Genomic DNA, 25,764 nt, shown 5'->3' with positions numbered 1-25,764 from the left:
TCTGCTCCCTGGGGATAAGTCAGAGCTCAGGGAACCATCTCCATGCAAGGATACCTTGATTTCCCATGATCCTGACTAGCTCTGTGTGAGGCGGGCAGTCCTATTCCCGTATCACTGAGTGGTCAAACAGCTTGCCCTTTGTGTCCCTAGCTGGTGGGGCAGCAGAGCTTCCCGAGGGCAGTGGGGTTGGAGCAGAGAGCCCTGGGACAGACCCCGAGGCTCCATCCCTCCCCCAGAGATGCTCCTTACAAGAAGCTGGGCAGGAGCATGCCTTCCAGTGCCTACCCTCTTTGCTGGGTCTCCAACTCCCTGAGACTCAAGCGTCCTAGCCGGGGACAGGTGGCCTCATACTCCTGCCTCATGCTGATAAAGAAAACCTTCCTCATCCACGTTTCTCTTCTCAAGAGTTCTTTTTACTTTAGAGACTGGTAAACTCTTCTCTTTCCCTGTGTTCAAATATGTGTCTGGAATTGTGTTGTGGAGAACAACCCCCCTCCAGTCCCTGAGCCGTTGCCGTGCCATCTGAGAAGCTAATGCCTGAAAGTACGAGGGTGACCCGGCAAAGCTGCCTCCCTGTGTCCACCATGTTCGGGGGTGAGAGGGCTTGTGAGAGGCCACAGGGGCTGAGGGGCACCAAGGTCTACACGGGACGCTTGTCTTTGATGCGTTTATGAATATGCAAATATGCAAATGAAACACCAGGTCTTCAAGTCCCAGAATCTTAAACCCACTTTGGGGAGGTGGACTGGGGATTTATTTCTGTATAGAAAATGGTTCTGCAGAGTGGGTTAGTTACCTTTCATTGACACATGACAATTGTTTCTACAGACTGTGATAAACCCTGCGTGTTTATAAACCCCTGTGTTTCTCTTTCGTTCTTTCTTTCTTCCTTTCTTTCCCTCCCTCCCTTCCTTCCTTCCTTCCTTTCGCCCTCCCTCCCTCCTCTCTCTCTCTCTCTTTCTTTCCTCTCACTGTTTTTTGCTTTCTTAACTACTTTATTATGGAAACATTTAAACCTCCATAAACAGAGAGAGAATTAATTGTACACTGACCTCCCATGGTTTCAACCTCACCAGCTTCAACAATTATTAACCCATGGCCAATCTGGTTTCAACTATATCCCCACCCATGCCTCATTTTCCAAAATTATTTTGAGTCAAATACCAGATATCACATCCTTTCATCTGGAAACATTTCAAGAAGTATCTCTAAAAGATAAAGACTCATTTAACAAAAATAACACAACACCATTATCACAACTAAAAACCAGTAATATTAATTCCTTAATATCATCACATATCCAGAAAGAGCTTACGTATAATTTTTTGTTTCAGTTTGTTCGTTTGAATCAGGATCCAAACAAGTTTCGTACATTACGCAGTCATGGTAACAGGTCTTGGGCATGAGCCTCTGTGCAAGCCGGCCAGCCCAGAAGGAACAGAACATCTGGTGGAGTGCAGTAGGCAGGGAGGTGACTCATTTGCCCGCCAGGAGATTGCAAGGGCTGCACGATGGCAAGCACACCTGTCTTGTTCCTTTGGGACCATGCCCCTGGGCTCTAGGGATGAGAGTAGGATGTGAAAGAAGGCAGAGGCAGATCCAAGGACACTCAATGGAGAGACATTTTTGGTAGTGGTAGTTTTGTGAAGACCAGAGCACCCTTTACTTTATCTACTCCAGTCCACCTCCCCAGCCTAACATCCTGCAAAGATACCTGGGTCCCAACTTTCCAATCCTGTGGCCTCACAGACATATATCTGCAATTGCCTCCTGGAAAATGAAGCCTGGGTCCTGTGGAATCCTCTGATTTCTGTGGGGCAGGCATAGATGTCAGGTAGGTAGGGGGATTACCCATAAGCTCTGTCGACTGAAAAAATGCACAAGTTGAGAATTACGTTTTATTCGGCAGACAAAACTGAGGACTTAAGCCTGGGACACAGCCTCTCAGATGGCTCTAAGGGACCGCTCCAAAGAGGGCAGGGCGGAGCCGGGATACACAGGGGGTTTTGCAACAAAGACCAGGGAGTTGGAACATCAAAAGATTACTGTTAATTAAAGAAAACCAGAAATCTCAAGTTCATGAATTTAGCGCTTTCCTACATATGGGAAGATGCAAGGGTCTGGGCTTGCTAAAATCATTCCTTTGATAGGTACCTCAGCTATCTGGGGCCAGTATCCTGTGTTTCTCATCCTGAGTCTCCTCAGGCTGTACTGTCAAGGGCAGCTGCAGCAACTGACTGCTAGATGGCCGGCATTCTGTGTCCATCCTGAGTGCCCTCGGGGCTCACCGTAGGGGCGGCTGTAATGTGATCATCCTTTGCTTACTGATTCGGCAGGCAACATTTTTCATCGGCAGTTGGTGTAAGCCCCCCCCGCCACGTGAGTTCCAAAGCTGTGCCAGGGAGGCAACTGTGCTGGATGTCTCCTGACCTGACAGCCCTAGAGTGGGATGGAGACTTTATGGAATAGAGGCTCACCAACCCAGATGACAGGACCAGGAGGATTTGGGTGGAGTTACAGATGTCTGACAGGAAGGTTCCCCAGGGCACTGGTTCAGCTGAGAGATCTTGTATAGTGGCATAGCTGGTAGGAAATCAGAAGTCAGTCTTTGAGTTCCTGTCTAATTTCGGTCTTTAAGTGGCCATTTCATCCAATGAAATGGATCAAATGATACAGTGGACGGAAAGATGGGAGATGTCACGATTCCATGCCTTGCCATGTCATGACAATGATGTGGGAAGGGTTTTTGGTCAAAAGCAAAGCAGAGGAATTTTTAAGTGAGATGTCATTAGCAATTGGGTTATACCAGGGTCACTAAAAGATGGGAAAAGGGTCCACATCATTTATCTGCCTGCTGGTGGCCAGTCACCCTACCTCCCCGGGACATGCCCACAAAAGGACTAAAGTGGGAGGTGGCATAGCTTATCTGAGAAGCTAGGCAACTAAGAGCAGCCCTTGTCAACTATTAGATAGAAAATAGGTGTAGGCAGATTCTTGACCCACGTGGTGTTTGCTCTAGTTTCAGTAGGTCCATTGGGCTAGTGGCTGGGTAAAGGTGGCCAAGTTTTGCATTTTTTTTTTAAATCACTTTCCTTGAGCAGCCTTTCTCAAGTACTTGGTGTGCTTGGCCTTGAGGGTTTGAGATTTAACAAAAGATTTATAAATTTTGTGTTTTCACTTTGATGATACTCTTTTTTTAATTGAAGTATAGTTGATTTACAATGTTAATTTCTGCTATACATCAAAGTGATTCAGTTATACATATATATATACACACACACACACACATATATATGTGTGTGTGTATGTGTGTGTGTGTGTGTGTATACACACATAATGATACTCTTAAAATATATTTTTGGCCAGTAATGAATTTGAAAAACAAAATGCATCGTACATATTCCCAACTTCACCCACCTCCCTGCCTTTTATGGAGGATTGTGGCTTTGTGTACTTCACCCCAGGCCTTCTTCCAGGGCTAGTGAGAGGTGCTGGGTGGAAGGGAGGATTCGAAGTGGCCCCCAAAAGTTGACTTAGTGGACAGAGAAAGAGCAGGCAGCTACTCTTAGAAGAAAAGGGGAGGCTGGACAAAGGTGAGGAATGGGGCTGAGGAGACGGGAGTCCTTGCAGCGTCAAGGACTTTTCAAAAGTAATTGTTATGACTGTGTATGGGCTTTGTGCTGATTATACAACCTCGGGTGAGATATGACTGCCTTGGGTCTTCATTTTCAGAGGACAATGAGCCATAGAGAGGTTGCGAATCGCTCGAGGTCCCATGGGTGGAGTGGCAGGGCTGGGGACTGGATTTGCGTGACCCCAAGCCCCAGGTCTCCTGACCTTGCGGATCATCTCCTGAATGAGGCAAAGATGTACGGGGATCTTGGTGTTCTGGCTCTGATGAATCAGCCCACGGAAGAAAACCCCAGAGAGAACATAAGTCTCCCAAGTTGTCATCAATATGGAAGCAGAACTTGAATCCCCACGTGAAATGTAAGCACAGGGCATATATTCTAAGCGGAAAAATCTATAAAGAGTTAAAGATTAATGGCCTTAGTGAGGCTCCGGCCAGATTTAAAAAGAACAAATCTTGCCAGACCAATGTTTTTGCTTTCTGGGGGAAGAATTATACAATGAAGAGATGAAAGGGAAGCAGCTGGTCAAACACACATTGATTTCTGGGCAGCACGTGACCTGTCCTCTGAGGACTTCCCTGAGATGGAACACAGAGCTGGCTGTGCTGACCGGGACGAGGGGAGGCCTCGGAGGGGAGGCTCGCTGGGGTAGGACGGGCCAAGGTCACCTGTTCGGTCCAGGGCTAGCCTCAAGGCCTCGGTCTCTGTCCTGTCTCCTCAGAAGCAGCGGAGGTAAACACGTTGTTTAGGTGGTTCATGGAGGGTTTGTGTTTCCAACAAGGGAAGAAATAAGCCAGGAGCTCGTTGATACAGGGGCAGAGAACACAGTTCAAATAGCGTTACCGTAATCTTTGTAAAGACTCTTCTCATCTGTAACCTCCCTTCCTGCTGCATCCTGCCCTCTGCCTCTGGATTAGAGTCCAGTGGAATGAAGAGCTGGGCATTAGAGTCAGACTGGTTTTGAACCCCAGGCCTACCATTTCCTAGCTGTGTGATCTTGGGTAAGTTGCTTAACGTCTCTGAACCATCATCTCATAGGGTAGTTTTGAGGCACCTGGCCCACACATCCTCAATAAATTCTAGCTTCCTTCTCGTCCTTGTCATCCGAGGCCCTTCATTGTCTGATCTCAGCGTCTTTTCCCAGCCCTATACTCTTCTTTCCCTTGAGTCACCCTCTGGTGACTTTGTCTTCTGTATCCTCACAGCCCAGCCTCACTCCTGCAGGTCCCTGGTCCCAAAAGCATTCTTCTCCTCCGCATCCATCAAAGTCCTCATGTTCCAGTTTCGCTGTGATCTCTTCCCCGAGTTCTGAGCGCCTGACGTCTCCCAACACGTTCCTGTTGCTCACTGCCTCAAGCAGACAGAGCTTTGATTTCCAGGGAATCATGTGTGCACACGCCTGCTTCCGCTTCCTCAATGAGACTGTCAACGCTTTGTGGCCAGTGACTGTGTCTCCCAGCACCAGGTCAGGAGCTGGGCACACAGTGGACACACGCCGAGAGAACAGGGGGGACGTGTCAAAGCTGCAAGTGATGGGTGCTTTCAACAAACACTTACCAGGCGCCTTCCAGGCGCCTGGAGCTGGGCTGGAGGCTGAGGACACGGCCATGAGCGAGACATGACCCCAAGGAAGTTAAGTCTAGTGGAAGAGAGAAATGTAACAAGTGGAGGCTTGTACGAGGTGCTTCAAGGACAAGATGGTGGTTGAGCACAGGAATGAAATCTTGGAGGACAAGTAGGAGTTTGCCTGACTGAGGGGGGAGACGGTATTCCCAAGAGGGAACAGTACGTGCCACATCAGAGAGGTGTAGGAAAGCCTGGTGTCTTCAGGGAAAGTGGGGGGTCACGTGTGGCTGCAGCATGGCTAAGGGGGAGTTCTGGGGGGACGGGAGGGATGGCACGGTCCGACACCGTGGAAGAAAATGTTGGAGGGACAGGTGGAGCCAGGCCATGGGGACCCTTAGATGCTGCAGCAAGGTACTTGGCCTCTGTCCTGAGGGAAAAGGGCGGCCACTGAAAAGTTTAAGTACAGGAGTATCACCGTGAGGGAAGGGAGAGACACGCAGTCATGGCAACAGGCCTTGGGCATGAGCCTCTGTGCAAGCCGGCCAGCCCAGAAGGAACAGAACATCTGGTGGAGTGCAGTAGGCAGGGAGGTGACTCATTTGCCCGCCAGGAGATTGCAAGGGCTGCACGATGGCAAGCACACCTGTCTTGTTCCTTTGGGACCATGCCCCTGGACTCTAGGGATGAGAGTAGGATGTGAAAGCCTTCTGTCCACCATCCACAAATCCACCATCCACCCAAACAACCTCCATTTATCCACCCTCTAGCACACAGAATGCATCCAGCACCTACCCATTCACCCATCAAACCACTCACTCATGCACAGCAGCACCCCAGTCCATTCCAGTCTTTCCAGGTCAGGCAGTTTCAATGGAGTTCTCCTCATTGACCCTTTGACCTTCCTCTGACTCAGAGGGACGGGAAACCCTTTGTCAGCCTCAGTCACCTGATACAAAGCGATCCCAACATGGGTTTGGAGGAGGAGAGGTCCCCGGGGACCAGAGTGGGGAGGGAGGGCTTTCTGGAAGGTGGAGCCTGAGAGGGTCCCAAGGAATGAGTGGTGTTGAGAGAGGCTTAGAGAAGCAGGAAGGGTGTCCCAGCTTAGAGAAAAGGCTCACACAAACAGTGGGAAGCGGGAAACCATGGTTGGTTACAGACATGATCTCAAGCTGTCCAGAGGAGAGGGTTCCTGGATGACCATTCAGAGAACAGGCAGGAGCAAAAAAAGAGTGACCAGGGCTTCCCTGGTGGCGCAGTGGTTGAGAGTCCGCCTGCCGATGCAGGGGACACGGGTTCGTGCCCTGGTCCGGGAAGATCCCACATGCCGCGGAGCGGCTGGGCCCGTGAGCCATGGCCACTGAGCCTGCGCGTCCGGAGCCTGTGCTCCACAACGGGAGAGGCTGCAACAGTGAGAGGCCCGCGTACGGCAAAAAAAAAAAAAAAAAAAGAGAGTGACCAGACTTGGAGGCTCAAATGCTGACTGAGAAGTTGGGCTTTTCCCATGAGGTGAGGAAGGATGTTGAATGTTTCTGACACCAGAGTGACAGCAGCACAATGTAAAGATAGTTTAGCAGGAATTGCCTTGGGAGGGGGTGGAGGACAGATGCGCTCCATCTTCTAAAAGCTCTACAGAGGATCGGCCATGCTGCTTGCTGAACAGGACACACCTCTCTGAATTTCTTCTTCCTTCTCCCGACTCTTAGATAGCGTCTTCCAGAGAGAGTCCGCTTGCCTCAGGCTCCTGGGGTTTTGTTAAAACTTGGATCTCTGGGTCCACTCCAGCTCATTGAATCACAGTCTGGGTGAGCACAGAAAAGGGCCCTTTTACCAGGCTCTCCAGATGATGCTTATGCACCCGGCACTTTGAAGGCCTGACTCCTGGCATCTTTACTGCTTGGCTGTCCTGGCCCCTTCCCTGCACCCTGACTCAGCACTAGAGGATGCCGGGTGTACACTGGTTGTAGGGTTCTCCCATGAGGCTGGGAGCGACCGGAGGGTGGAGGCCTGGGCTTTCCTGCCTCTACTAGCAGGAGCTTGGTAGGTGTCTGTTAGTCAGTACCATGACGGGAGGATACCCTGAGCCTGACGGCATTTGTGAGCGCTGAGAGAATTGTCTGAAACCATCTCCGTGGCTGGTCCAGGATTAACATAGATGTGAGTGTATGGGCTTGGCCTGGCTGTTCCAGGAAGACAATACTGCTCCTCACGCCCACCATCACCCCGTCCACCGCTGCCCTGCTGATGGCAGGCTTTCCAACCGGACTGCGGTCTGGTCTCAGTCACTCACTCACCGCATGTTTGAGTTAGCTTTCCTCCCTCCCTTTCTCCTTCCTTCCTTCCTATTCTTCCTCTCCCCCAACTCCCCCCGTAGTTACAAGCAACAGAAACAAATTCTGGAGAATTTAAGAAATGAGGAAATTTACTAGAAGGATTACCAAAGGCACAATGAATTTGGGGAGGGAAAGAGGAAAAACAAATGGGACCCTCTATTGGGAACTGTCAGGACATGGCCACCAGGGCAGACCGACTCCAGACATTTTTAGTGGTCGATGTGTTCTAGATTTAAATTCCGGGGAATGAGCATCTGGGTGTGCCCTGCCAGACTGAATCCAGTGAGGAAGAGGAGTCCTTAAAAGGAACTCAGGGTGCTGTTAGGAAGGAGAGTGGGTGCTAGGCCTTCACAAGACCATCTGGGTGTTCACCCCGTGGGGCACTTGGTCCGGGCACTGTGAGACATTGAGCCCCTTCCTCTTGTAATAAGGAAGAACAAAGCTGACACCATATTGGATGTTTCTTTTACTTTAACCTGTGTATTCTATTGCTTTTGCTACAAGTTTGTCACTAAAGGGATGTTGCCTGTAAGCTTAAATTATAAATAATGGTCCATCTCTGGGAACCCTGCCTCCCATGTAATGAGTGTTAAGCTAAAACACCTTGGTTTAGCTCACAGAAAACCCCCTGACTAGGCCCACCTGGCTGCAGGAAGGAAGAAATTAATACATCCCCAAACCAGGACTTTACCCCCTCCTCTTTTAGTATGAAAGAAGCCTGAACACTAACTCAGGGAAGATGGTGCTTTGGGACACTAGTCCTCCATCTTCTTGGTCTGCTGGCTTTCTGAATAAAGTCGCTATTCCTTGCCCCAAAGACTCATCTCTCAATTTACTGGCCCGTCATGTGGCAAGCGGTACGAGCTTGGACTCAGTAACACTCTCTGGGTGCAGTCAGGTCAGGGAGACAGCCACGGAAACAGGGGCACCCAGGGTGGCTGGGGCCAGGACGGGGACAAGCAGGGGCCCTAGGATCGCCAAGGAGAGGCTCTTCCCAGAGGAGAGAGAGGGAGGTCAGGGCAGAAATTGGGAAAGACAGGTCTCTGGATGACATCACATCTTGAGACGCCCGGGAAGTCCACACTCACCTCACAAACGTCCATGTACGAACTTGCTGTCCCGCCAAGGCGCCAGTTGAATTTTGGCCGAGTTAGGATGCCCAGGGAGGTTGCGAGGTCCAGACGAGGCTCTGGGCTGCTGCCGAGGAGTGGAACCCGCCCTGCCCCTGGCTTGACACTTCTTGTTCTACGCTTGCTGCTGCATCCCCTGCAGGACCCGGCTGAGGGGACCGGCTCGCTGGTCCAGCTGCAGCCCATGTACTCTGCCCTCCCCTGGGAGGCCAGGCTCTCCAAGACCCACGGCTACTCAAGCACAGGCCTGTGGGCCCTGGGGGACTCCCTCTAGTTTCTGCCCAACCCGCCCTGGGCCCCGGTCCGTCTGCCCACAGTGGAGGGAGGAGAGGTTGACACCTGGCTGTCGTTCTACTCTCCCTTCCCTTTCTCCCTCCAGGAACGTGCATCTTCCACCAGCATCCTTTCCTATAGCACCACCCGCAATGGAACAGGAGTAAGAGGCGTGTACAGATGGCTGGGTTACTGTGCGATTTTGTGGGTGCTTACCCCAGTGCGGGAAGTGTCCATCACTTCTTTCCTGCCCCCCCTCCCCCCTTGCAGAGACGTCACTGCCACATGGACCAGGTGGACAAGTCCATCCAGGGCCAGTGAATCTCTTGGGGAATCTAGAATTGTGACACTGAGACAGGGGTTAAGGTGGAGGGTCACGTGGGCACAGGTGTGCCAGCTGCTGGATGATGAACAGGGGCTGCGGAGCAGAGATAGTCTGGGGATGGGGCAGAGCAGGAGGGAGGGAGAGAGAGAGTGAGAGGAGGAGGAAGGAGAGAGGGGAAGGGAGCGGGGGAGGGAACGCCAATTTCTTCTTTCTCTCCAGAACCCCATATACATGTTCTGTCCTTGGGCCCTCCCATTCCTGACCTCTGTGTGACACCTGTGCTCCCACCTCTGTTATCTGGGTGACTTTGAGGAGTTCCTGTGCACCAAAAAGAAAAGAGAATCCTCGACTGAGGCGCCCAGCAAACACTAGGAACAAGGTTTGCCTGCAAACTGCTGTGTCTCTCTAAGGCGAATGAGCCCCTGAAACTCTTCCACACAGACTCTCTGTTGGAATAAGGAGACAGATATTGCAGTGGCTTGTATGAAAGGCAATGAAGGTGACTCCCAGCAAAGGAATACGGAAATGAAATTTTCAGCCGCTCCATGAGATTCTGTTTTCTAAAAAAATTCAATTTACTTAAAAAAAATCAATCTGGTAACACTGATTAGAATAAAAAGTACACATACCATTTGACCCAGCAGTACCACTCCTGGAATCTATCCCACAAACGCACTAGCTTAAAGGGCTTATGTATAAGGGAGTCTATTGTAGCAAAAAACTGATAGAAAACTTTAGATAAGAACTTTGTAAACTGCTCCTTTGAGATCTGTGTTCCTCATACAGATACACAGCGTCATGTAGAGGCTGTGTTCCTCAAGCGTGTGTGTATAAAAAGGATTCCAAGTGCAAACATGCTTCAGAAACACTGATTTATATAAAGTCAAACAGGTGTGTTTATCACGGGCTTCTCCGAGCTCATAAGATTCTTATTTGGATATTACTTTATGAAATATTTATTGAGCCCCTACTATGATCCAGGAGTTGTGCTGGGGAAAAAGAACAATGATCGAGACAAATTCTTGCTTTCAGGGAACTTGGTGTCACCATCGAATCAGTCATTTCACGAGTGATGAAATTCTCTCACAAAAGAGAGCAGGGAGCTGGGAGTACTGTGGGCAAGTCTAACTTAATCAGGACTCAGAGAGGGCTTCCTGGAAGAAGCGACTTGAGGCTGAGAACTGAAGAAGAAATGGGAATTAGCCCAAAGAAGAGGATGAGACAACTTGTGGGCAGAGGGAAGGGTATATGCAGAAGCACTGATGGGCCCGGGAAGGGAGTGTGAGACACTGAAAAATGCCCTGGGCTGGAGCAGAGAGTGAAAGGGCTGCGGGCCTGGGGTGGGTAGGGCAAGGACGGTGGCGGGGGGTGGGCGGGGAGCAGGCCAACCCCAGGAGAAGCCAGGTCTTCACTCTGAAAGCATGCAAAGGAAGCTCAGGAGGATTTTTTTTTTTTTTTTTTGCGGTACGCGGGCCTCTCACTGTTGTGGCCTCTCCCGTTGCGGAGCACAGGCTCCGGACGCGCAGGCTCAGCGGCCGTGGCTCACGGGCCCAGCCGCTCTGCGGCATGTGGGATCTTCCCGGACCGGGGCACGAACCCGTGTCCCCTGCATCGGCAGGCGGACTCTCAACCACTGCGCCACCAGGGAAGCCCTTTCTGTTAAGACACCTTTACTGAGGTGTAATTTAAATCCCACAAAATCTATCTGTGTTATGTGTGTAGCTTGATGAGCTTTGTAAATTTATATAAATGAGCAACCATCACCACCATCTAGTTCTAGAACACTCCTAACACCCCCACAAGTTCCCTTGTGCCCACTTGCGGCCAATCCCCACTCCTACCCTCAGGCAACCACTGGTCTGCTTTCTGCCTCTATAGTTTTGCCTTTTCTAGAAATTTCTTACTAATGGAATCATATAATATGTCGTCCTATATGCCTGACTCCTTCCACTTGGCACGTCTTCGAGATTTATCCACTGTGTTGCAGGTATCCATCCATCACCAGCTCTTCCTTTTAATTGCTGAATCATATTCCATTGTATGGACAAAACACACTTCTTAATCCATTTACCAGTTGATGGACCTTTGAATTTCCCCAGTTTTTAGCTACAGTGAATAACGCTGCTACAAACATTCACATTCAAGTCTGCATAGATAAATGATTTCCTCTCTCTTGGGCGGATACCTAGGAGTGGGGTTGCTGCATTGATTCTAACCATTCCAGTGGGTGGGGAATGGTAGCTCACTGTGGTTCTCTAAAGACTAACAGGGCTGAGCATCTCTTCTGGGCTTATTTGTCATTCCTGTGTCGCCTTTGGCAAAGTGTCTTGTTTCCAGGATTCCATGTTTGGTGACTTGCTTGAAGGATTCGTAGGACTCAGAGGCAGTTACCTGTCTTGGCAATGAGTCATTGCAGTGAGGGGACACACGGCAGGGCTGGCCAGGGGAGAAGACACATGGGGTGGAGTCTGGAGGAGCCCAGGTGAAGGCTTCCCAAGTTCTCCCTCGGAGAGAGAACACACACAGAACACGCCTCTTCCTCCAGCAGTGAAATGCCGCAACAGTGCGCATTGTTTCTCTCCAGGGGAGCCTGCCTGAGACTCAGAATCCAGGGTTTTTATCGTGGGCTGGTGATGTAGCATTCTGCCTGCACGACCTGCTGTGATTACCGACATTCCAAACTCCTAGAAAGAAGGCAGATGTTCACTACAAATCACATTGCTTGTACAAACAGTCTAGGCAAGCTGGTGTACCCAGATTCAGTGCCCCAAGCAGACAAAACAGCCTTATCAGTTAGACACGTAGGCGATATTCCAAAAGCCAATGTCTCAGATGCCAGCCAAGGGCCGGCCTTCTATCGAGCAGCGTCAGGCCTGCTAGGTTAACCCTCTCCTGCACATCTTCAGTCAAATCTTTGGATTGTTTTTAATTGGGTTTTTAGGCTTATTTTTAAGAGAGTCCTTTACATATTCTGGACACGAGTCATTTATTAGATACACATTTTGGAAATGTGTTCTTCAGTCTGTGGCTTCCATTGGAGTCCCCTGGTGTCCCTTGGAAGGAGTGTGGGCAGGGGAGGGATATGCCCAGATTTGCACACACACATAACTGCTCTGGGTCTGATGTGGAGAACAGATCTCAGGGGCCGGGAGTGGATTAGAGAGGCCATCACAGTGGTCCAGGTAAGAGATGATGGGGGTCTACATTGGGAGGGGACAGGGTGGATGGAGAAAAGAGGCCGCATATGAGGGATGTACAGAAGGTAAGACTGACAAGGCATGCAAACACTCATTGTGAATTTCCAACAGGAGGAAGAAAGTTAGGTAGGGCTCCCTAAACTTAACTGCAGAACACAATACTATTGTTTCTAATAGCGATATTTCCATATCTTTGTGGGATTTTAGTGTTCTGATAATTTGGGAAAGGTGGGACCAACCACATGAACTTTAGGGTCCCTTATAGTGCCATGAGCAAGTCTTTTGGGGATGATTTTAACAATTCTAAAATATTCTGAGGTGTGTGCCTAGGTGCATTATGATGGATTAAGAGTTACACACACACGTGTATCTAACATGTTGAGCTTTGGTCCAAGAAAATAACTTCATGACTGAAATGGAGCACAGTCTATGCCCGGAGACCCTTGTAAAAAGTGAAGGTAGAAATACTGTTAGCACAGGAAGTGTGAGGACGGGGAGAAGAAATTCATATTCATGTATTAACTCAGTTACCACATGTGCCTTGCAAATCCAGAGCACTATCTGTGTAACATGGGATTTCACAGCATTCTGTCCCAAGTGATACAGACAGTACTGTACATGAAAAATCCTTTCCTCAGGCCGGGATCCAGAGCTCCGCTCATTCGTGCAGCGTGTGCTATCACAGGAGAACCTTTATTTAAGGTTGGAGATTCTATTTACCCAGGAGCCCAAACCACTGTTTTATCTGTTCTTGCAAAATAGACAAAACACCCTGGCAAACTAGATGCAAAGAAGGCCCGAGGGAATGCAGAAGAATGTGAAATCAGGTACGCAGGTCGGTGTCAATGCAATAAATCAAGAGCACAGCAGTGATACATATTTTCTCTTCTGATACCAAAAAAAGGGAGGTTACAAGAATCAATGGGACAAAACGAGAGTATAAAAATTTATATATATGTATAAATATAAATAAATAAATATACACACACACACACACACACACGTGATAGGGTTTTTTTGTGCTGTTTTATTTTAGGGGACAATGTATGTGAAGGCTAAGAAATGAATGTTTTGCCCGGTGGGAGCCACAAGGTACAGCCATGAATCAGACAGATGAAGGCATCTCCTCCAGCCTAGCTGGGCCTGGTTCCCTGAGCCCGTGGAAAGGCTGGACAGGGAGATAGATGGTGGTGTGCCAAGATGCCTGCTATCGGGTGCACACGGTAATGGTCAACCCCTCCTTAAGGAGGTGATGAGGAATCTAGCTGGTCATGCTATTTTGCCCTCTCCTGCCACAAGGCCTTTGTACCTGCTGTTCATTCTGCCTGAAAGCCAGTTGCCTCCATCCATCCCCAAGTCTTGTGGATTCATCTTGCAGGTCTCAAATCTATCCTTTCTTCCCTGCTGTCTATACTCTGTCATCAGGGTGAATCCCTGATGCCTTACGGAGCCTAAACTTTGTACAGTCTTGAAGGCCCCTTTCCAGAAAAGGAATAACAATTATGAATGTGAAATTACATACCTAAATAATTAAGGTCCCTCCAGAGTGTTGAGAAGGGCCTGGGCTAGGGGCTAGAGCTTAAGCTTCCCTACGTCACAGGGAACCTGCTGTCTCTGGCTGGCATATCACGTGGTGTGTTTGCCCAACAGAGCCCTCAACACGCTTTGCAATCATGTTTAGTGGCGTGAATAGTTGATTCCTAGCCATCTCCACCCTGGACTGTAAGCTTCTTGAGGGGAGAGACCGCGTCCATTTTGCTCACCATTGTTCGTTTTCCTACTGTTTAGTCTAGTGGCTGGCATAGGAGAGGTCCTCAGTAAAAGGATTTGAGTGAATGAATCCTGAATTCTGAACCATAATTATAATCACAGTACTACTGGCTCCCACTCCTCAGGAGTCTACACTTGTCAGGCCCTGACCATGAGGACCGAGGGTACGGGGGGCAGGGGGTAGGTTGGAAGCCTCAGCCTGTGAAACATGGAAGAGAAAAGCACTCTGAACACTGGGAGTACAGGGAGGCTGAGGCTGGGGTGCCTCTGAGTCAAGGATGTAGCATCTAATTCCTACTGTCTGCAGCACTGTGTCGCCCAGAATAAACATGACTTCACGAGTGGTAGGGATCCCCCCTGCCCCCAAACTAGTCCTTTGGAAGAACAAGCTGTGGCTTCCTAATTTTCCCTCTTGGGAAACAGAAACTCCTTCCTCATATACATATCCCCCCTGCCCAGCCATACTCTTAAACTAGTGGGCCTGGTGATTATTTTGTGCCCAGGGGACATCTGGCAATGCCTGGGGGCACTTTTTGTGGTTACAATGGGCAGGTGTTATTACCAGCTAATGAACAGAGGCCAGGGATATTGCTAGGCAGCCTACAAGGCACACGACAGCCCCTCCCAGCAAAGAATTCTGTGGCCCAGAATGTCACTAGTACCCAGGGTGAGAAGCCCTGCCTCAAACCCACAGGCTCCCTCTCCATCACTTTTCCTGGACATTTATAGCTGTTTGCTGTTTTCCATTTTTTTTTTTTTCTTTTGTGGTACGCGGGCCTCTCGCTGTTGTGGCCTCTCCCGTTGCGGAGCACAGGCTCCAGACGTGCAGGCTCAGCGGCCATGGCTCACGGGCCCAGCTGCTCTGCAGCATGTGGGATCTTCCCGGACCGGGGCACGAACCCGTGTCCCCTGCATCGGCAGGCGGACTCTCAACTACTGCACCACCAGGGAAGCCCTTCCTTTTTTTCCCCATCCTTTGCCTTCTGTACTCCACACAGAACAGTGGGGGCAATGTTGGAAAGCTATTCACCAGAGTAAATGTGATGGAATTTCAGCCATAGGTTCAGTCTATTCAAAACAAAATGAATATTTATTATAAGAAGGGCTATTCTAGGCCGATGCATTGAATGGCTTGCAAATCTTATTCAAATACAAATACTGAGTCAGTAGGTCTGGGGTGGAACGTGAGAGTCTGCATTTCTAACCAGCTCGCAGCCTGAGAATCTGCATTTCATCCCAGGATGAAAACACTGGGCCTGGGAGCACACTTGGAGTAGCAAATTTCTTGGCACTTAGGATACAGCAGCAAAGAAAACAAAGACTCCTGCCCTTGGGGAGCTTCCAGTTGGGCTAGAAAGTGTACTGGACCCAAAGAAGGGTGGAGAGGCTGAAGTCAGAGGCACTCGGAGTCTTAGAAAATCAGCTGGAAGAGAATTTAGAGGATGTCTAATCAAACCTCCCCATTTTAGAGATTGGGAAACTGAGGCTCACAGTGGGGAAGGGAGCTAGTTAACATCACCCAGCTTGCTGTGCCAGCTTTTGGGCAGGGCTGTTTGATTCCTATTCCCCTGAATTATCAGGGTCCTTAGGAAGTTCTTGAGGGCAGAGCTCATCAGGGTGGGGGGATGGCCAGCAGCTTTAGAGGTTGCAGGCGTGGAAGTCTGGAGACTCCCACGGGATGGCCCCACTACCCTCCATGCAGGAAACCCTGATTTCCTACTTCACTCATGTCCATCCTGACACACCTGCAGACACTGGGATATATTTGGGGAGATACTAGATTCTTCTCACTGACCCTTGGCGTTTCTGCACGATTAAATTTGTAGCAAAGATAAACCAGGGTAAAATCCTGGGGAAGTAAATTCTAAATGAGTTCAGTCATTTGGTCAGCAAGTGGAAAGAGTAAACTCAAACAGAGTTCGGCTAGTCAAAACCTCTTCCTAATCGGGAGTGGAAGGAAAAATCCTGAACACACACACCAGCTCCTGTGGGCACCTTTCGGGGCTCAGCAGAACATAGCCATCAACCCAGAGCTTAGAGAACCATTTGCTTGGTGTTGAAAAGCAATTGCTTCCTCCACAGCTGGTACCCGGGAATGGAAACTTTTAAATTCATGCCAGTTCGATTGGAACAGTAGCAAATTTCATGGAGTAGCTAAAAAGAAAAGCAACAGCTGGTACATCAGGCATTAATAATATAACAAAGAAAGAAAAAAGAGAAACTTTTCATTAGTGCTTTTTGATGTCAATTTATTATTTATCCCTTCACCAATATTCAAACAGGCAGGCAGTCATAAAACATTCAAAACGATCTTCTAAAACAGTCAAGGCATCTGTTTTACCTCCGTTCCTTTTTAGAAACCTGGAAATCAGGAGCCCTGGCATTTATAGAATAGCTGTGTTTTAAAAAATAATATATATATATGTATTGTATCAAAAATATTGTTTGAGGGGCTTCCCTGGTGGCGCAGTGGTTGAGAGTCCGCCTGCCGATGCAGGGGACACGGGTTCGTGCCCCGGTCCGGAAGGATCCCACATGCCGCGGAGCGGCTGGGCCCGTGAGCCATGGCCGCTGAGCCTGCGCGTCCGGAGACTGTGGTCCGCAACGGGAGAGGCCACAGCAGTGAGAGGCCCGCGTACCGCAAAAAAAAAAAAAAAAAAAAAATTATATATATATATATATAGTTTGAGGATCACTACCTAGAAAGATTTTAGTTTAAATTTTATCAATGGCCAGTAGGCAGGCAGACTACGGTTTGTAAAGGAAGACTCAATGTCAATCAGCAAAGTGTTGCTTCCAAATTTTGGACTCCTCCATGAGCATTACTTTGTGGAAACAAGGCATTGACAAAGCCCACTGTTTGGTAATTAGCATCCTGTCAAGTCTCTCCAATCAAGACCCGCAAGCTGCACCTGGTCCTAGTTAAAACACGTTTTGTGGGCAATTCTGATCTGACCCTCAGGGGCCCCCTGCCACGTGCAGAACTGCCTTCAGTGCGCAGCCATAACTACCAGTTACAAAATAAGAAGCCTCTTCATCCAGAGGTTCTGAGAGCTTCCGTCTAAACCTAATGACCTGCCACACCACTTTAACTTCTGTGATAAATGTCCATCCTTGTGATGCAAACATTTGCTCCTCCCCGAGGAAGGTATCTCTTCCTGGGACAGAAGATGCCTCACAAACAAAATCATTGTTGAAACAAACCAAATGAAACATGGAAAAACTCTGGAAAACAAAGACTGTAAGCGCCCTGTCCTCAGGACGAGACCAGTGGAGGAGGAGGTGGCCCTCCCCAGCTCGGCTACCCTTCATTCCCTCCGGGGCTGGCGTAGAGGTCGTGCTCCTTGATGTAGGCAATGACGGCATCGGGGAGCAGGTACTTCACGCTCTGCCCTTGGCCCAGGGCCCGCCTGATGTATGTGGCACTGATCTCGTTCTGCACTGGCTCCCTGGCCAGGTGGATGTTGTCCTGGTACCTCTGCAGGATGGGCGAGCCCAAGATGTACCCCTTTGGGTCGTGCCCTGCCCGGTCCACGCACACCAAGCCGAACTTCTCCACTATTTCTTGGATGTGCGTGTCTTTCCAGAGGTTGGGGGTCTGGAAGGTCTTCAGGACATCTGCCCCGCACAGGAGCTTCAGCTCAGGCACAGCTGGAGAAACAAGGGTGGATCCCAAGAAAGTTACAGAAGGGTCATGGCCAGGAACGATAACATCATATTGTTTGAAATTTTCCAAAAATGCTTTTCTTGGAATGTATGGGGGAATTCAACATCTCCGTGTTCATGACTTAAAAAGAAAAAGCATGTAAATGAATCCGAAGCTACTTCAGGGACGTACAGTTGTAATATTTTAATCAATAAATCTTTTAACATTGGCAAAATGCCAAGTAATACAAAATGGATTTTTTTTTTTTTTTGTCAGTGTTATACCACAAGGCTGTCTGTGGTTGCCGGACCCCATAGCAGAGTCCAAAGGCGGCTGTGCTGTACCTAGAACCCCGTCTTCTGATAGAAGGTGAGGTTCTTAAAGTCCTAGGACTAACAAGTCACTGCCTTTCTCAAAATCTATTTCAGTCTTAACACCTGGTATTTTTAGAAGTACAATCTCATCCTAAAGGTTAATTATAAAGGATCTGTGGGTAACTAAAAGGTCTCTAAGACCCCAGCTGGTGACCTTTTCATCTGTTTTCAATAAAACAAAGCTCTAGAACAACTGATCAACGTGGCTAATCCTTTGGCATTTGTGCTACCAGAGAATGATGATTATGATGATTGAAGAATACTTAACATGTATTGGTTGTTTACTGTGGGCACTATTGCTAAGCGCTTTATGTGTTTAATCGCATTTGAGCCTCAGAACAACCTCAGAAGGGAGGTGTTATTGTCGTGCCCACTTTGCGGAGGGGGAAACTGAGGCACAGAGAGGTGCATGACTCATTTAAGCAGAGGAGTCAGGATTTAAATGCACACAGCCAGCCTCCAGCTGGGGCATTTGAAACCGCTGGACTCTGCCTCCGCCTGCTGGCAGGAATTGTACATGCGTCACCCTGCCTGGATATTCCTGGCACCATTCCTGTTCAGGTCCCCTTTGAATGGGCTAATCGGAAAAGGAAAAACCAAGTCCATGCTAGAAGCAACCAGCAGGACCTCTAGTCCTTCTGGAAGCCGGTTCTAGCTTCAGTGAACGGCAAAGGCTGGGCTTCTAGGTCACGGGCATCTCTCAGTCACCCTGAAATCTCAGCTGGGAGAGGCTTCAGGGATACCAGCTGCTGGGGAAAACCTGATGTAAATGGTTGGTTTAGGCTCCTCTATTGTGAAACCTTCGAAGGGATCCGGACGTGGACCAGAGAGATGAGTTTACAAACGAGCACCAGACCAGCCGTGCACTGCAAAGTGAGGAACTAGAGATGTCACGGACAGGTCAGAGTTCCGGCCTGTCGGGCACCGGCTGCTGTGGGGCTGGAGCTGAGATCCTTCCCTGGGCCTCAGTTTCCCATCCATGAAATGGTGGCACTGGACTTGTTTACTCATTTTAAAGCAGCAGATGTAATTACAGAAAACACACTTCAGACACTTTAGCAGCATAACTAGGACTCTAGTGCCAGACTTCTTAGATTCAAATCCTGGCTCTGCGGTTTGACAGCTGTGTGACCTCAAGTTTAAAATGGGGATATTAACAGTACTTATCTCATAGGATTATCTTAGAATTGAATGAGCTTAGAAATGTAAAGCACTTAGAACAGTGCTTGGAACAGAGTGTGACATATGTTAACTACTGTCCATCCGTCTATCCATCCATCCATCTTTACCTAGTTATCCACCAATCCATTCATCAGCACATCCATTCAGCACTTATGGAATATCTCCTACGTACCTGGCCTTTTAAAATCAATAAAACTGCATTTAAAAATTATTCAATAACTTAGACCTTTTACACTCATTTGGGCTGGTCCCCTTGCTTACAACATGTATGTGGATCCAAACTGCTCTGCACCTGTGAGATTTTACTCTAATTTCTTATTTATTTGACCATCGTAATGTAGCAAGAGACCACCGTTCGACCTTTCAAGCAATTGGGTTGCTGTTCTGTGGTCTTCCTATGGGGGAGGTTAAATGATGTGCACTGAATTCCTGGGTCTTCTGGGGTCTGAGGCACACCACCCTGTTCCCACAGGTCAGGGATTCTCGTCCTGTGGATTTCCGTGGGAACGATTTCCACATATCCACTTCGATATTAGATATTGTTTGAATTCATTAACAGTGACAGTGTGGAATATGATTCACTCTGAGCCCTTGCCCAGAAGAGACAAGTACCCACACCTGCCCCGTCCCCCAAGTCAAAGGCATGTCTGCGGGACTGGTGTGATGGCCATACGCGTCTCAGATCCCAACTCTGGGCAGTCCTGTCATCAGGCCCCCCAGAGGCATTCACATCTCCCTTTCAAATCCATTCACATCACTCTTACAAAATCTGCAGACCGAGTGACTCTGACTGTCTAAGTCCAAAGTCTGTAAGTCTGAGGTTTTGAATAAATACTGCCAATTTGATTTGTCCTAACAGTGATATAGTGACATAAATAGATGTCCGTGGGCATTTGGGGGCAGTGTGCTTTTTGAATGGCCACAGGCTTTGGAAAGCAGAGGAAGTAGAGATTAACACAGAAAGTGGGAGAAGCACCACCAGGACCTTTCCCTGTGAATGTCCAGTTGCCCTAACTCTTTGACATCAAAAGCACCAACCCTGAGGCCAGTCAGCCCTGGGTTCTAATTTCAGATCTGCGAGGAGCCTGGGATGGTTATAGCTGGTGGGCCTGTTTCCTCAGCTGTAGTAGGGATAATAAAGCCTCCTTCGGGAGTTATGGAAGTTGAGTGATGGAGAGAATGCAATGGAAATCTCCTGCTTAGTGCAGGCACCGAGGGTGGTGTCCGGAGCACAGGACTTCTGGGTCTAGACAGGACACCCAAGATGCAGCCAGGTATTGGCAACTGAAGGGTGGCACCCAAATTAACCTTGGAACAGTCAGTGTGAAATGGAACCAGATGAAGCGTCTGCTCTGGTTGTATGAAAGGAGAAGGGGGCTGAGCTGTGCTCGGGCCCCATCAGCCAAGGCAGGGACCACATTCACAAGCGACAGAGGCGGCCTGTTAAAGGACTGAGGCATCATCCACCCCAAAGCGTGACACCCAAGCAGCCCGGGACAAGGCAATTCACACGCCTCTGGGTGAGTCCAAGGAGGACTGCAAATCACAGGAGTGATGGGCAAAGCAGGGCTCCGGCGGCCAGAAAACGCTGAGCTCAGCCCCAGAGGAGAACAGCGCGTGACAAAATACACGGCACACAAAATGGTCCTTTAAAAACGTGTCACCAGTAACATACAAGCGACCTCATCAAAAGCCAAACTTACGGTGAGAAAAAATCACCTGCCTTTTTGAAATTGCTCTAGTTCTTTTTTTCTGATGACAAACATGAAATCTATGTCAATTATGGGACGTATGGAAAACACATAAGTATTTAAAGTAGAAAATAACAGCAACAATAATTCTTTCTACAAAAAACTCGATATTTTGGTGTATTTCTTCAGTCTTCTCTATTTAAACATGCAAATAGATGTGACAGTATATTTACATATTTTTGTATACTTGAGATTACACAGTATCGTATCCTGATTTTTTCCCATTCCCCTCCTAAGTGTTTCTCCATATCATGAAAACCTTTTGTGTGGATTCTTCATCCTATATATACAGAACATCCTATCTACATCCTATATATACAGTGTAACTTACTTATACGTTCCCTTACATTTAAACACTAAGGTTGCTTTTATTTCCTGCCATTATAAAAATTGCCACGATAAACATCCTTCTGCATGTCTTCATCCCAATTTCTAAGTATCTCCTCAGCCAGATTCCTAGAAGGGGAATGTATCAAGCAAAGGGCACACACATTTTTAAGGCCCCTGCTATATTCTGGTAAATTGAAAAGCTCACTTTTCATTCAATGCAAACTTCCTTTTTTTTTTTTGCCGTACGCGGGCCTGTCACTGTTGTGGCCTCTCCCGTTGCGGAGCACAGGCTCCGGACGCGCAGGCTCAGCGGCCATGGCTCACAGGCCCAGCCGCTCCGCGGCATGTGGGATCTTCCCGGACCGGGGCACGAACCCGTGTCCCCTGCATCGGCAGGCGGACCCCCAACCACTGCACCACCAGGGAAGCCCCAAACTTCCTTTTTTAACTGTTACTTTGGAAGAGAACAAGATGAGTAGGATTTAGGGTTTGAACAGAGAGAAAGGGGATAAGGAACAAACTCCCAACATCATAGGGCCAAACAGAGCAGACTAGTAGCCCCCTGGAAAGATAAATCCAAAAAGAATGCAGGGTGAGCTTTGGGGGAGGGAAGGACTGGTTTCACCACAGGGAAGTGGGTTCCAATCTGGGCCTCACAGGACAGACAAGGGAAGCCAAGAAGGGAAGGGGGAGGGGGGCACACCAGGCAGAGACAGGGATTCTGGAAGCATCTGCAGAGAGCTGAGAAGCTGGGAGCCTAAGCATGGCCTTCCTCCTACCTCACTGGAAGCTACTCGCTTCCTTCACTGTGGGCTCCAGCATCCTGAGTGGCATGGAGTGCCCAGCACTTCCTGCCTGTGTGCCTTACTCAGCCGCCCCTCTGTCCCCAAAACATCCCCAGCCCCAGATAACCTGCTGATCCTGAGTCCTGGTGCAGGCGTCACCTCCTCCAGTCCCCCTAATCCATGTCTGGACTCACTGCCATTCACAGCCTGTCTCCAGCTCAGGGCAGGGGCTGGGCACCGGTCTCTGTTCTCAGCCAGCATCTCTAGAACCCTATTAGGAGTGACTGCTGAGCCAGAGGTGATTCAGAAAGAAGGCAGAGGGCTGAGAATGCACACTGTGTGCTGTGCTCGGGACTGGGGGACAGATGAGGTGCCCATGCTGGCAATGGAGGGGGGCAGACAGGGAGACCAGGGGAGTGTAATAAACATTGTAGAAGCTGATCATATAGGAGACTCTGTAGCTCCTTCTTTCTTGGATTCCCACTGTAGTGCACAGTTCCCCAAACTGGCGGTGAAGCAGCTCCCCAGCGGGCCTATTAAATATCCAGAGTCCCAGGCCCCATTCCCCCTCAGCAGGTCTGAGGCGTGGCCTGGGAATTAGCATTTCTAACAAGCCTCACAGGTGATGCTGCTGTGAGTGAGCCTTTGGCCAGCATTCAGGAACTGCTGCAGGAAACCTTTAGGGCATTTTCAAGTCCTTTTAATTAATTGATTAATTAATTATAAACATATATATATTCTTTTTCAGATGTTTTTCCATTATAGGTTATTACAAGATATTCAGTATAGTTCCCTGTGCTATAGGGTAGGTCCTTGTTGTTTACCTATTTTATATATATAGTAGTGTGTATATGTTAATCCCAAACTCCTAATGTGTCCCCACCCACCCTTCAAGTCCTTTTAGAAGAGTGTTGCCCAGTCTGTGTTCTGGGGAGCACCGGTTCTGAGAAACACTAATATGCATTAAAAAGAGTCCCATGATTAAAAAGTGCTAAGCACGGCCACGAGCCTCTTTCCTTTCTTTCAGAGTCACAACGCGCATGAACATAGTAAAGGCTCTGAAAAGTCCTGCAGTAAAGACACCACTTTAAGTTTGCTTCACCGTGACATTCTGGAGTCCTTCTAATAGGTAAATAGTGTCTCACCAACTAAAGTTGGGAGAGCCGCTGGAGTGTTGGCCCAGTGGGACCAGCGATTCCCTGCTCATGGCACATCCTGCCCCCCCCATCACTGTCGCTGCTGCTTATGTGCCTGAGGGGCTATGCATTTGACCCCCGGTACCAGGGCTGCCATGGGAGGTACTCTGAAATCACGGCTGACAAGATTCCATCAAACACCAGGAGTTGACAACAGGGTAGAAACCCAGGGCTACAAATTAAAAGGCTAATCCAAATCGACTTTACATGCCTTAAAAAATAGGTTTTTCCTCTTCCAAGTAAAACACCGAGTAACACTGCTATAAAGTATTATTTTAAGGGATATAATGGCACATTTTGTTTTCAAAAAGACTAAGGCTTTCAAAAGTGGCCCAGCAGCACCCGGAAGTTGATCTCTGTGTATCCCTGACTGTAATCCAGGTCACGAGCCCAAGTCACAAGTGTAGGTAAACTCCTTTGGGGCAGAAAATCCCAATTTAGCATAACGATTTACAAGGGATGGTTAGTTGACCTTTCAACGTGGGAAGTGTCACCCCTAGCAGGCTTCGAAAGCTCTTATCTGTGCCCAGAGGGCTGTGACTCCCGAAGCCCTGACATCTCACCCTCCCACAGAGGAGAGGGTCAGCACCCACCTGCGGGGGCTGGAGAGTCAACCTTGCCTTGGTCCAGGCCTTCCTTCCAGGGCAGAGATCTGAGCAGTTCGCTGTGATGATGCCTGTGTTGTAAGCATATGGGTTCAGGAGGCATCCATGTGGCCTACAGTCCCCCCAAACCACCCAGGGGGGGGTCTCTGATTTTAAGTCTCAACCTGCTTTTGTCCATTTTAGGTAACTCATTCCATAAATATTTGCTGAAGGCCTACTACGTGCCAGGCCCTGTGCCAGGTGATGCGTCTGGGTCCTCACAGACCCCCGCGTCCAAGGCAGCTCACAGCCTTCTGTGAGCCCCGACTGAAAGGAGGAAATGAGCAGAGTTCTACTCTTTTAGTATTTTCTTTCAATACCTCACTTTTTACAAAAAAAACTGAATAGGGATTACAGACCTGGGCTATTAGAATCAGACCTGAGTTCAAAATACAAATTTTCAGTTGTAAAGCTGGGATAATACACCTACTTTTTAGACTTTTGTGGAGGTAAATGAGCTAACACACAGTAAGCACTGGCACAGTGCATGGCCCACAGCTGCCTCTCAAGATAGAGGCTCTCTCGGATCCTGAGCTAGTACTTTAGAATTTGACAGGGTGATGCTCAGAGCCTGGCTTGGAGCCAGACTGCCTGGGTTGAATCCCAGCTCCCCCGCCGGCCAGCGGTGGGACCCCGCGTGGGCGGTTTCCAGTCTCGGCACCTGCAAAACGAGGAATGATGACAGTGCCGGCCTCCCATGGATGGTTATGAAGATGAAAGGAGTTATACATGCAAAGCCCACCAAGTGGTGTGCAGCACAGAGCGAACCTCATTACATGTTAGCAGTTCAGATATGATTAGACTTACACCCATATGGCAGGCCCGGCTCATTAAGCAATCTATTTTCTGCAAATCAAGAGATACCTGTGCCGCCTTCTTTTTAACAGAGCACAGGTAATCACTATGTCTTGTATCAGTTTGATCTTCCATCTTCCACCTCCCGTATTAACTAGAGCTGTGTCTGGGAAGGAGAAGTGCCTGGTGGGAGAAGCATGTGTTTGTAGCCAGAGTGGCTGGGTTCAAGTTTAGGCTCTCCTGCTTGTACGAGCCTGGGTGAGTCACAAACACCCTCAGGGCCTCACTGACCTCTGTTAATTGCTCAGGAAAGTTAATGCCGGCCTTGTCTACCCTGAGTATCACAAGGCCGTGAAGGCCAAAGGCTTCTCCCCGGCTGGGGAAGTGGCTGAATGCTGAGTATTATTTGGAGTGGGTGAGATTGCCTGGGTTGGAATACTGGTTCCAGCTAGGAGCTGTGGAATCTTGGTGGGTGCCTTAAGCAATCTGCCTCCACTTTCCTCATCTGTAGAATGGCAGACAATGACAGTACCCGCCTGAGAGAGCTGTTGTGAGGTTGAATTAAAGAGCTTAGCACAGTCCATCCACAGAAAAGTGCCCAATCAACGTTAGCTGTTATTAGTATCCTTACTCTCAGTCTGTCTTCCCCACCAGATTGTGAACAAGGAGCTCATTTAATGCATCCTTATATTCTTGGTACCTAGGGAACTGCTTAGTAAAGTCAGCTGAATTCACGAAGGATGGATGGGGGATAAATACATACATTTAATTCAGGTCCAGATTCCCTCCTGATGGTCTCAGAGACTCAGCTGAGTCTTCTCAGGACCTCGCTGGACTC

At 48.8% G+C, this 25,764-nt stretch overlaps 1 protein-coding gene across 4 annotated transcripts in view; it reads right to left on the bottom strand.

Annotated features, from left to right (window-relative positions):
- Positions 1-16,455: 16,455 nt before the first annotated feature.
- The window catches only part of NMNAT3 (nicotinamide nucleotide adenylyltransferase 3), a 115,932-nt gene continuing 106,623 nt past the window's right edge, over positions 16,456-25,764 (bottom strand). For all 4 annotated transcript variants that reach the window (XM_049710103.1, XM_033404125.2, XM_033404124.2 and 1 more), the window contains exons 4-5: positions 24,081-24,163; positions 16,456-17,874 (exon numbers count right to left, since the gene is read on the bottom strand). In XM_049710103.1, coding sequence (XP_049566060.1) covers positions 17,525-17,874; positions 24,081-24,163 — 433 coding nt within the window. In that variant the 3' untranslated portion in view covers positions 16,456-17,524. The remainder of the gene's footprint in view (positions 17,875-24,080; positions 24,164-25,764) is intronic.

The sequence above is a fragment of the Orcinus orca genome, chromosome 5 (assembly GCF_937001465.1).
Source record: "Orcinus orca chromosome 5, mOrcOrc1.1, whole genome shotgun sequence".
Lineage (NCBI taxonomy): Eukaryota > Metazoa > Chordata > Mammalia > Artiodactyla > Delphinidae > Orcinus > Orcinus orca.
This window is presented reverse-complemented; position numbering and strand designations above follow the sequence as displayed.